This window comes from Doryrhamphus excisus, linkage group LG7 (genome assembly GCF_037039965.1).
Source record: "Doryrhamphus excisus strain RoL-2023G ecotype Guam linkage group LG7, RoL_Dexc_Guam_v1.1, whole genome shotgun sequence".
NCBI classification, from domain to species: Eukaryota; Metazoa; Chordata; class Actinopteri; order Syngnathiformes; family Syngnathidae; genus Doryrhamphus; species Doryrhamphus excisus.
In genome coordinates, this window is record NC_136363.1 from 12,812,501 (window position 1) to 12,824,814 (window position 12,314).

General features: G+C 45.2%; 1 protein-coding gene across 1 annotated transcript in view; it reads right to left on the bottom strand.

The window, feature by feature from the left end:
* Positions 1 to 12,314, bottom strand: part of jarid2b (jumonji and AT-rich interaction domain containing 2b) — a 74,431-nt gene that overhangs the window by 27,944 nt on the left and 34,173 nt on the right. The window contains exons 2-3 of the mRNA XM_058046860.2: positions 7,995 to 8,121; positions 498 to 612 (exon numbers count right to left, since the gene is read on the bottom strand). Of these exons, the coding sequence (XP_057902843.2) occupies positions 498 to 612; positions 7,995 to 8,121 (242 nt within the window). The remainder of the gene's footprint in view (positions 1 to 497; positions 613 to 7,994; positions 8,122 to 12,314) is intronic.

The window sequence follows — 12,314 nt, forward strand, 5'->3', positions numbered from 1 at the left end:
GGTAATGAGGGAACTACATTTACAGTATCGGGTGACGGTGAGGAGGCGGGAGGCGAGAGGCAGGTGCTGGCGTGAATGGAGGCTGTATGTACGGGCTCCTCATTACAGAGGGACATCTGCTGCCTGCTAGCGCCCTAGCCCCCCCTCAAGACTCCGCCCCTTGCTTTACACTCATGCTTTGATGGCCTGTCAATGTGCACGAGGGAACAAAAACACAACAATCAGACACACACACCTGCCAAGCTACAGTAGATTGGCTGCTTATGAGTAAAGAGGGTTTACAGACCATGGATTAGTTGAAAGCAGCAATATTCAAATGTTCGCTTTGGTGTTCAAACTTGATTTTACCTCCCCAGGAGAGGAATTACAGAGAAAGAGACAATGAACAAAAGCAGCAGGTCCCACAAGTGGCTTGCATGTTTCACTAACAGGCAACAATGCAGACTCCTAAGAGTATTGAGGAGAAGAAATACAAATAAATTCATAGAGAGTCTTACCGCTTCTTAGCGGGACCATCCTCGCAGAACTCGCTGCTCTCGTCCAGGCTGGATGCGCCATCTTTGTGGCCGCCCAATGTCCCGGATCCGTTTAGCTGCCTGTTGGCTAAGGAGCCTTAAAAAAGGGAGGACAAGATTGTTAGATTCACTTAAGTAAGGATGCTTTACCAAGTTGTCATTTCGCCTGATGATGCTTCAAGTAGTGAGGCAGCCGCCCCCCCGGGGACATTTTGACTATTGACTACGCTTGAATGCGCTCTACTTTGTTGCATTTTCTGGTTTCAGTTTCAACTTCATCTGTAAAGTACAGATGCATACATAAATATGATCTTGTATGTCAAATCGGGGGTGTGTGAAAACATTTCTGTCCCTTGGGGTGGGGGCATGCCAGAAAATAATTGAGAGGCACTGCCCTAGAGCATGTTTACAAGCATCAAACATGAGAGACATATGTCATCTCCCTCACTTGTTTGCGCCACCTTGGAGAGAGGCGTTACGAAAGGCCTTTTAAACTGAGTAAATAATAATAACTACTAAGTAAATCCATCACACTACACTAACACCACACTATAGCGGCAGCGCTGAGACTTACTTAGCACAGACTTTTAAACTTCAAGGCATACTTTGGACTTTGACAGAATAGGTGATGAGACGGTGCTAAAAGAGCAATAGAGCATCGAACGCTGAATAAAACACAGCAAGATAATGGTGCAAGAAGCCTCATTAAATATTCAGGAGGCTAACAACTCCAGCAAGCCCCCTTAAGACACTTGCTTAAATCAAAGGCAACAATCAGCAGTGAGAATTCAAATGAGGTCAAGTGTGTGTGTGTGTGGGGGGGGGGGGTTTGAATTCACTGTTAAATAAGGATGACAAGGGCCTTAAAATGGTATCACAAGTTGAACAACTTCATACGGCTGTCTGGCGTAGCATGCTGTGATTTAACAAGAGCATTAAAGACAACGTGGATGGTAAAACCAAGACACGATAACGCTTGGGGGGTCCTGACGGGCATCAGTGTCGAAATGCTGGGTCTTGGGTTCATCTTGTAAAAACAAAGCGTGACTCCAACTGGTCCGTGCGATACCACGTGCTTACATTGCTTGATTACATGCTTTCCTGTCCGATACAGAGTACGATTCTGGGTGTTATCGCTGACATCCACCCGATGCCCACAGTGTGTGCAAATTCACCTTTCTGGTACATTTTGAAAATAATGTGTGAATAATACATTAACATTTGCTTCCTTCATTCATAAAAAATATATATTATTAATAATATTAAATATATACAATATTAATATTATTTAATAGATTTAACTAAATTCATCATTTAACAATTAGTCATTTCCTTATTTTAAACCCAGAAGTATATTGAGGTAAGGATGATTTACAAGCTAATGTAACAGAAAAAAGGGCACAATCACTATAAAAAGTTCAATAATAAAACCTTCATTGAGAACTAGACTTCACACAGGACTCAGTTTACGTTCAGTCATCGTTCCAACAGACAAACGTGACACCAAATAAGTCAAGTATGGAAAGGATTTACGTTTGGATGTGAGAGCATGAAGAGCTGGTATGGGAAGTATGGATTACACATCACTACTGTTGTGTTTTTACTCCGCCTACAGAATTCCATTTGGCTGAGGCGTCATCCGCCTTCCACGCCAAGCGCCAAGTTGACTTTGGACCAACCTTTGTGGATGAAAGTGATCAACGTGTTTGGGAATGTGAGATTTGTACCTGGCTTGGATGTTACGGAACTCACATGGAGCGCTCTGACGCAGCCCAAGACAGGTCGGCACTTGAATGTGGAGGCAGAAGAGTCATCAGTAGAAGGTTGTTGCGGTCAGGAAGTCAAGTTAACAAGCGTGATGAGTAAGGCCACGGCGCTGCCGAGCAACGCTTTGTGTTTGAGGCCGGGAGTCGCCGAGTCTACGCGCTGTGGCGTGAATCACCGCTTGGAAACGTCCCGCTTGGCACGAAAGCCTGACATGTTCTTTGAATGTTTACATCATTTTTTTGGAGTGGGACCTAAGATTAAAACGTGACAAGATTTCTCATTCTGAAAAAAAAACGTGGAGGTCGGCAAAATGAGCCAGGTCATTTCCATTTATTGTGTGATTTAATCTCGGAAGATATGGTGACAAAATGCTACGTTGAACATTGGAACCCACTGCTCCATGTTCGAAGGCAAAACCCAACTGCACAATTCCGGACAACAAATATCAGGGGTCTCAAACTCGCGGCCCACTAGTTTGAGGCCCCCACCTTGATGATGAGCTTAAATGACAGCTTAAAGCTGTGTGCACACCGAACACAATTAACATGATTTTGCCCCGCCCATACTGTTACCCTACCCCGTTACCCCGCCCTGTTTTGCTTTGGATTAGCAATGAAGCTAAAGGCTTATGATGCTGGGTACAAATAAATGCAGAAAATGATTTGGAATAAAAGGTCAAATACACGTCAAGATAAAGCATCTCATCAAACATGTTGTTGAAGTGACGACGCTGCTCCCAGATGGAACTGAGTACGATGCTAACTTGCTAATTGGGTCAAATTATTACGTTTCATTAATGTTCATGTTAAAGGTTAAATAACTGTTAATTACTGTACATTTGAATCTGAAAAAAATTATTTCTCTACCAATTGTATGTGGTTTCTTATTTGCTGTTTTATTATTATTTTACTTATTTATTACTAATTGATTGATTTATTGTCTTTTTTCTTAATTTGTTTATTTTTTTTATCTTATTTTGTGTATAGAAAAATAAAAATTAAGATATTTGAGAACAGTGGAATGTTTTATCAGATATTTTGGTGTGGAAAACCGGAACCAAAGTACTGAAAAAGTGTAGGGTATAGCAGAAGCAAAAGCATTGAAGATAGATTTTTTTTTCCAGTTTTTAATAAATGCTTTTTGAGTTTTTTTTTGAAAACCTGATGCGGCCCGGCTTCACCCAGAACCTAGCTCCGGTGGCCCCCAGGTAAATTGAGTTTGAGACCCCTGCTGTATGGTATCATGAACCCGGAATTGTTTTATTTTGTGTAGAAAAACAAAAATTAAGATATTTGAGAACAGTAAAAACGGGAAACAAAAGCACTGAAAAAGTGTTGGATATAGGAGAAGCAAAACCATTGAAGACAGTTTTTTTTTTCCTGAACTCTGGTCCTTCGCTTTCTAAATATGTGCCCCCCAGATCAAGATTAGGGGAGGGGGAGCCTTGTGCTTCGAACTCAGAGCAGCGCAAAAAGGAACAAGCTCATTAACTTTAATTGTACTCTGGGAGACAAAAAAAATGGCAGACGCTTGACGTCCCAGAAGAACGCAAACAAACAAGCAGGGGCCCATTCATTAGCCCCCCCCCACACCCCCGCAAACTCCTCCCGTCTCTTCCCGAGCGGATTGTTTGACGTGTGCACGTTGCACATGAGCGCTCGTGTGAGGGGCAGCGCTGGAAGTCCTGGGCTGCAGATGGGGGGTGGGGGGGGGGGGGCGGCTTGGAGCGCGAGCTCCTTGAGCTGCAAGGGCGATGGAGGTTGATGGGGGCGACAGGAAGTGATGCGCAAAGTCCCGATAGCTGACGCTAATCAGATTTATGCGTGCTTAACTAAGCCCGTCGCCTTGCAACGTTTACCTCAGCGTCTCCAGAGAGGGAGCGAGCAGAGGTGCGTAGCTTAACACTGCACATCATTGGCCTGTGATGGGGGGGCTTATTATACGTGCTGTAATGACCGTCCCTTGAGCAAAAATTCATTTGTTTATTATATCAATAAAGTGGGCTAGCATAATGCAAAAATGAGCGCTAGGGCGTGCGTAATTGGAGCGAGGGGGCTGCACGTGCGAGGGGGGCTTTTAATAGCAATGAAATGCTTACTTGCAATTAGTTTAGCAGACATATGGCATTTAATATTAAGTGAACTGTTTTGCACAATTCACCCCAAATGTTTGGATTTTAGACCCCCCCCCCCATGTAAACAAGCACATTAAAATAGAGGGTTGTCGCAATAAATCCCGCCCCCCGCCTGCGTACACTTAACATTGTGGCATAGACAGGAACAAAGGCAGGTTTTATTAGGGGCAAGACATTTATAGAAGTAGAACACTTTGCAACATATTCATCTTTGCTTCGCCCGGACTCGGTGCACGACGACGCGGGCCAGAACAAAAGCGGGTTTCAATCAGCACGCCTGGTGTGCGGGGTCAAGACGGTAAAAAATCTATAGCATCAAAGCAACCCCTTCTGCCGCTGGAGCCTTTGCCAGTGGTTCTTATTTAGCGCGGACGGTAAAATAAAGACCGTTAAAAGGCATTAAATAGATGAGGATGACGGACACGAGACAGGAAGTGACAGAGAGAAAGCAAAGGCAGACTAATGGGAAGCTCCTTCGAGTCGTTGGACACCATCCAGCTTCTCCATCAGAGGCACTCAGGAAGATGGAGGGGCTGGGGGGTGAGGAGGGGGGGGTTAAAAAGGGTGGTGTGGAGAAAGATGGCTAGACAAGGAGGAGGAAGAGGAAGAACGCTTCAGGCTAGGTGACTGAGTGAGTGAGTGAAGGGAAGGTGACTGATATTGCGTGGACAGGAAGTGGGGAACCAGAGCTTCACTGATGCACTATGGAAACCCCCGCACTGAAGTCGGAAGGATGAACAGGAGAGAGGAAAGACCGCATGATGGACACCTGCCGGCCGCGAGGGTTAACGTGGCTGTGGCGATGGCAAGATGGCTGCATCTGACACGCCCCCTCCCCTGCCTTTAAAAGCTGGGGACAGGACATTTGGGAGGTACCACTCTGACTATATGATGTGGGACAAAGCACCAGAATCATCATATTTAAAGGAATGCTGCATTTTTTGGGGAATTCAAGACATGCTTGATATGCAATCATGGTTAACATGCAGGTCACATGATGTCAGCGGAGCATTGGCGCTGGTGCTTTCACAGGTTTTTTATATCTTTTTATATTTTTTATATCTTTAGAACACAGAAATGAGACGTGTACTCAAATACCAACAATGACTCCGTGACACAGTGACATGCTTCCACCTCTGCGGGGATTGAAATATGAATATGAATATGAATAGAACCTTCTTGGTATACAAAGTCATCATCAAACTAACTTATTTATTCATACTGTTTATACTTGATGCTATGTCTTCTTTCTGCTCCACTCTCCTCCGCCTGTGAGGCGTTCAAGCGCACTCACACAACAGCCCCTATAAGGCCTACAACAGCCCCTATAAGAACACGTGTACCCAAACATGGAGGCATCTCTCCGTCTCAAGTGAAACAACTTGGACATGAAATGTGTTGCCATGGGAGACGATCATAAGTCAACGCACGGGATGGGTGCTGTGCCAATAATTGTTCCCCTTCTGATTGAGATGCTGTTTACACGCCAAGGCAGAGACACTGACTGTTGAAATCTAATCATATAATATAGATCAGGGGTCTCAAACTCAATTTACTTGGGGGCCACTGGAGCTTGGGTCTGGGTGAGACTGGGCCGCATCAGGTATTACAAAAAAAAAAACCAAAAAAAAAACGCATTTATTAAAAACAAATTTTAAAAAAAAAAAATCGCTTTGGTTCCAATTTTCTACAATAAAAGCTCTGATAAAACATTCCACTGTTCTCAAATATCTTACTTTTTATTTTTCTACACAAAATAAGATAAAAAATAAACAAACAAATCAAGAATAAAGAAAATCAATCAGTAATAAATAAATAAATATAATAATAATAATAAAAACTTAAGAAACCACATATAGTTGGTGGGTAGACAAATTATTTTTATCAGATTAAAATGAACAAAGCATTATTAGAGCCCTGTAGACATGACAAAACACGACTATAGTCACATTTATACTCTTTATTTACAACATATTGCGCAACTGCAGGGTCTTGAGACACATGCTAACTCGCAAACTAGAGAGCTAGCGACCTAAACGGTAGCCTTCAAGTTATTTCCTTGAAACTTAAATAGCCAAAAACTTACCACTTCCACACGGATAGGGAGGATAACTATTAACAGTTATTTAACCTTTAACATGAACATTAATCAAACGTAATAATTTTTTCTGGGTACATGATACCATACAGCATCCATATCAAACTGGCGCGGGCCGCACTAACATTAAACTTTCATATCAAGGCGGGGGCCTCAAACTAGTGTCCTGCGGGCCACATTTGGCCCGTGGGCCACGTGTTTGAGACCCCTGATATAGATACATCTGTGATATGCATGAAGTGTATGCACGGTTCTACGGTTCTGGTTCTAAATCCCACCAACACGGTGAGGGGTTGCGCTCACAAGTTCTTTTTACTCGGGCGATAAGGTCGGCTACTCACAGGGGCTTCGAGGGCCCAGTGGAGCTTTGGGGGAGGTGTCAGAGAGACCCACTTAAGACAGAACAGAATGCAAAGGTGTGACGTAGCAATGAAGAGAGAGCAAACAATGGATGCCAAAAGTGTGGAAGATAACAAGGCTTCCCGCTTCCTCGGCTGGGCACAAACTTTGACTGGCTCCTGTTTTTTATCTTCTCTTTGCCTTTCGTCTGGCTCGTGTTAGCGTCAGCTGAGAATAGCTTCTGAGGCGTGTGTGAAGTTCAAATCCCTCCCCTGCTGGCGGGCTGGGTGCTTTTATCACGGCGGAAAGTTAGCGGGGGGACGCCTGTGTCAAACAAAGAGGGGCGCTCCCTTGCTCCGGCGGTGTTGCCGCGAGGCTCGACGCCGTCCAAGCGACGTCATGCGTCGATTTGCCTAGATTTGTCAGGTAAGGTCTTGATTGTGGTGCCAGTGTGGAGCATCGCTGTTGGCGTGAGTCGTCCCGTCTGTGTGTGTGGTCTGGCCTGGTTTCGTGGTCCGGCCTGGTTTCGTGTTCCGGCCTGGTTTCACAACATTTAGGGGAATAACCGAGGCTACGTGCACGCTAGCCAGGATATTTTTAGTATGTATTGTTTTGGTCTGACATAAGTCCTCATATAAACGGCATCTCATGTCAGTTTTAGGCCCATCTCGTGTGTACTAGGCTGGGGACAATACTACACTGTATCAAGGAATCTTTCACACATTAATTGAAAATGAACGCAATAATTTTGCCGGCCTCGTCTGGTCTCCCGCCTCCAAGAGAGTTCACCCTGTCCATTGTTTTCAGCACCTTGGTGCGTTTGTTCCATAGAACAACAGCATGAATGGAGGGAGCCCTTTTGTCAGTCATACAGCCTCTCTTTGTCTTGGCTGGTTGGAGTGTAACAGTAGAAATTAAATGAGTAGACTGCAGTATATTGGCCTATATTTTTAGGAAGTCATGTTCAAATCTGGTCTCATCTCGTAGACCCGACTTCATGTATCGCCTCGTCTTTTTAACCGAATGTTGTTGGCGATTATAGCGCCACCTGCTGGTCTAGTGTACCCTTGACAGCCTGTTTTGGTTACTTAATGATCCCAACAGTGAATAAAAGTTCATTATTACTGACTTGCAAACTCACCATTTTGGTTTGCGGTTCCATCGCCGTCCAGCTGCCGTTTCTGTGCGCTCCTAAACTCCTTCAGGGAGAGGTAAAGCACCTTTCGCATCAGCCGCTCCTCTGACCACGGGATCCCATCGCTGTCGTCCTGCGGAAACAACCAGAAGAGGCTGTTACAACATGACAGAACAGAGCACGTGCAGAGCTGGAATCGCAGCTAGTTAGCATTTTGCATGCCACTCAGGTACAAAGCAAGCAAGGGTTCTTTATTTCCCTGCAGCCGGGTAATCCATGGCTTGCCACATTGGGACATTAGCATGACACAGCATTAGCATAACACAACCTCAGCCTGCATGGAGACACAGGGCGGGGCATTAGCATAACAATGCATGGAGGGACAGCTTCTGGCCACAATGCGGCGATAGGAGCGCTGGCGTGATGAATAGGTAGGAAGCAAATGAAAAAAACATCATGGGGGCCACCGGGAGTTTGCGAGACGCTTATCGCTCCCGGCTAGACCGAAGCGGCGGATCTTATTGTCGGAGAGGTCAGCGGGAGTCGCAAACACACGCCACATCCTTTTTATTGCCAGAAGAGACTCTTTATTTTGAATCCCCCCCCAGCCAGTTTCAATTTGAGCCGCGGATTCATGACATCAGCCACCGGGGTGCACGTTTAGAGCAGCAAAAATTTATTATTGGAGTTTGAAAAGCTCAACAGTAAAAACACGGCACTGGTAGGAAGGCTCGTCTCTGTCATCGCTCCGCCAGCTGGGTTTGATGTCAAACAGCGCTAATGACTAAAGGAAATGAGATCAGGACATGAGCAACAACAAAAGCGCTATTAATAAATAATGGAAACTCAAATTACATTCAGGGGGTGGGGGGGGGGTGCACATTTACAACCGTGCCGAGTCACTCCTTGAGTCAAGCGCGAGGCAGCACGTGTGGGATTGGCGATCACGGCGCTGACTCAGATGGTTTTCGTCTGGCGCGCATGGCGGTGACATCAGCGCTCACGGAGAGAGAGAGAGAGCTTGGCGTAATCGCTGCAACATGTCGGCGTAACGAGATATCAAGTCCCCGGACGTCTATTTAGAGAAAGGCTTCCGGCCCCAACCGCCGCGGAATAACTCCAAAAAAACGACTGCAGCTGTTTGCTAAATGACTTTCAGAGACCCGAGGAACGACACACTTCCAGACGCTTTTACCACGAAGGGTAAAAGGACTGCGCTAGGAAATAATGTTTGGGGGCTTTTGCTTGCGAGTCCTTACAGTGTTTTATGATGTTTTCATTGCAGTTGGCATCGAGCAGGATTACCAAAGAACGATTCTGACATACACCAAGGGCCAAGGGAGAGCTTAATACATTTTGGTGCAACCAGGTAGAGGCCTTCACTGCTCACTGCGTCATCATGATTGACCTGAACAAGAGGTCCACGTACATCGACGTGTATAATTTGGTCAGTTGTAACCTAAGACGCTATCCGTACTCTAATGTTTTCAGGTCAAAAACTATTTTATGGTTTCACCTTTCAACCCCATCACCTGTGGCTAGCACTATTTCAGCCCATAGCGATCCCCCCGTGTAGTGTAGCGTCTTGACCTACCCAACGTCTTTGGCAGCATCATCTGCCCACAATAACTCATACCTGCTGTAGGTAACCGCTAGCACATGCCACAAAAACTCATTTGCACTTTAAAAATCTTTAATATGACATTTGAAGAACACACAATTGGCAGCATAAAACCCTGACTGGAGAATCTCTAGTTTCACCCCCCCCCCCCACACACACACATGGAAACGGTGTTCAGGGTGCCCTGAAATGGTCATTTTGGACAATCGCTTCCTGAGTGGAAAAATCTGAAACATTGGCTGGTCGTTTCCATATAGACAAACAACCCACTTCATTCTGAAAACAATACCCCCCCCCCCCCCACATTACCTGGTGGCCCTGTCGTCAACCAATTCTACAGTCCGTTTTCCACTTTGGGTTAATATTTCATAGTAATTCTTCTGCCTGAAAAGTACATATCAAATATTTCTGATATTTTGGGGAGTTTATACCTTCAGAAGTTTCCAATGGAACAAATGTGTTCACGCTCATTTTAGTATTTAGCAAAAATTATATGGTAATAACATGGGAAACATCCTGGCATTTCTGTGTGGAGTTTGCATGTTTTCTCCGGGTACTGCGGTTTCCTCCCACATTCCAAAAACATGCTCGGTTAATTGGCCACTCCAAATTGTCCATAGGTATGAATGTGAGTGTGAATGGTTGTTTGTCTATATGTGCCCTGTGATTGGCTGGCCACCAGTCCAGGGTGTGCCCCGCCTCTCGCCCAAAGACAGCTAGGATAGGCTCCAGCATCCCCGCAACCCTTGTGAGGATAAACGGTAGAAAATGAATTAATTAATTAATAATATGGGAAACATCTTCCCATCTCTGTGTGGAGTTTGCGTGTTCTCCCTGTGCATGTGTGGGTTTTCTCCGGGTACTCCGGTTTCCTCCCACATTCCAAAAACATGCTAGGTTCATTGGCCACTCCAAATTGTCCATAGGTATGAATGTGGGTGAAAATGGTTGTTTGTTTCCTGTGATTGGCTGGCCACCAGTCCAGGGTGGACCCTGCTTCTTGCCCGAAGACAGCTGGGATAGGCTCCAGCACCCCCGCAACCCTTGTGAGGATAAGCGGTAGAAAATGAATGAATATGGGAAACCATTCCAGCCCAAATGACTGGAAGGTAAAAACAAATAAACAGGATAACACAAAACGTCCCTATGGGACCTTTTACGGGTTAAAAATGTTCTGTTATGGCCTCATTCACTCACTCGACACTTTTCACTTCGAATATATTTTGACACTATTGACAACATGATGGATAAAAACAAGATCTTTTGTGTGCAGTATTGTTTTGATTTCACTGCTCTTGGGGGACGAGGTCTCTGCAGAGCGTGGCAGGGAAAGGAGGGAGGGAAGGAAGGTTATTAAAAGCTGGGTGTCGACATGTGATGGGAGCTGACGGGTGACAGCAGCCATGTTTCCACTGCAGGTCTGCGACCTCCTGGTGATGTCACACGGGGCTATTTATTTCTTTCTTTCGTTTTTCCTGCACTTATCTCATGTAGCACTCCTCTCCGCGTATGCAAACGCTTGCCAGGTATGCGCCAATTACTTGGAAAGCTCACTGGCACTCTTGGCTTCCCCAGTGTGGCACCAGGCCAAATGTACACAACACACACACACACACACACCGAACACGGTGACACACTGTCAAATACACTTTAACACCCCAACGCCAATAATACGCCTTTAAAGGCTGCGTTCACACCCTCGTCCGGACATAACATTACAAAGATACTCGGGGTTCACATTTTGTCAAGGGTCCAAAGGCTACACAGAAAAAAAAAGTAAAACATGACGCAAGTCACAATGCCGTCTGCTGGGTTGACTATGTTGCTTATTTTTAATTATTAATTTTAGATTATTTTATATACTTGTAAAAGGAAAGCACACACAATTCCTCTACATATTTGGTACAGTATGATGCACCTCCTGGATCTCAGCTTCAGTGGAAAACAACACTGAATGACAAAGATGTCATGGAGCAACACTGCGGCTTTAAGAGCATGGCGCTGAATGTCTTTGGCTATGAAAACTAATAGCTAGCGACATACAATGTGGTCAGTCATACCACAATGTTACAAAGAAACTAATGCAATAATTCCTTGTGAAGACAGACAATCCGCATCAAAGTGTGTGTGTGTGTGTGTGTGTGTGTGTACGCGAACCCGTCTAAAAATATCCCATAGCCGCCGCGGATGTCACAGCGCAGGAATGTGGGCCGCACGCCAGCAGCGATCCACTCTTCAAAAAACGCCTGGAAATCTGTTATCCTAACACACATTTCCACTTCGAGGTGAGACAGCTTCTAAAAAAAAATGGACGGATGAAAATGTTGTTTTAACAAAGTCCGGCTTCTTGTTGTATCCGGTAGTCTCTCTAATTCGTGCGCACAACGTTAACCACTTCCTGCCTGCCTTCCCCATCTTCCTGCTCGCTCCCACACAATACACATGCGGCGCAGATGACGTGCAGCGAGGGTGTGTCAATCATTAGCGCTATACACTGTTAGCCATTATTCAATTCCGACTGAGGTCCTGCGGGAAGTGGTGGATTTGTGGATAGAAAGCAGAATGTTTGAAGCGTCTTGATCATGTAGACTGAACAAGAAAGAGCAGCTGCTAAGTGTTATGACAAATGAGGACATGTCTTGGCAGTCTCCGTCTAAGGAGGATGTTAGAGAAAGTAGTTGGTTAATGCAGCACACTGCATCACA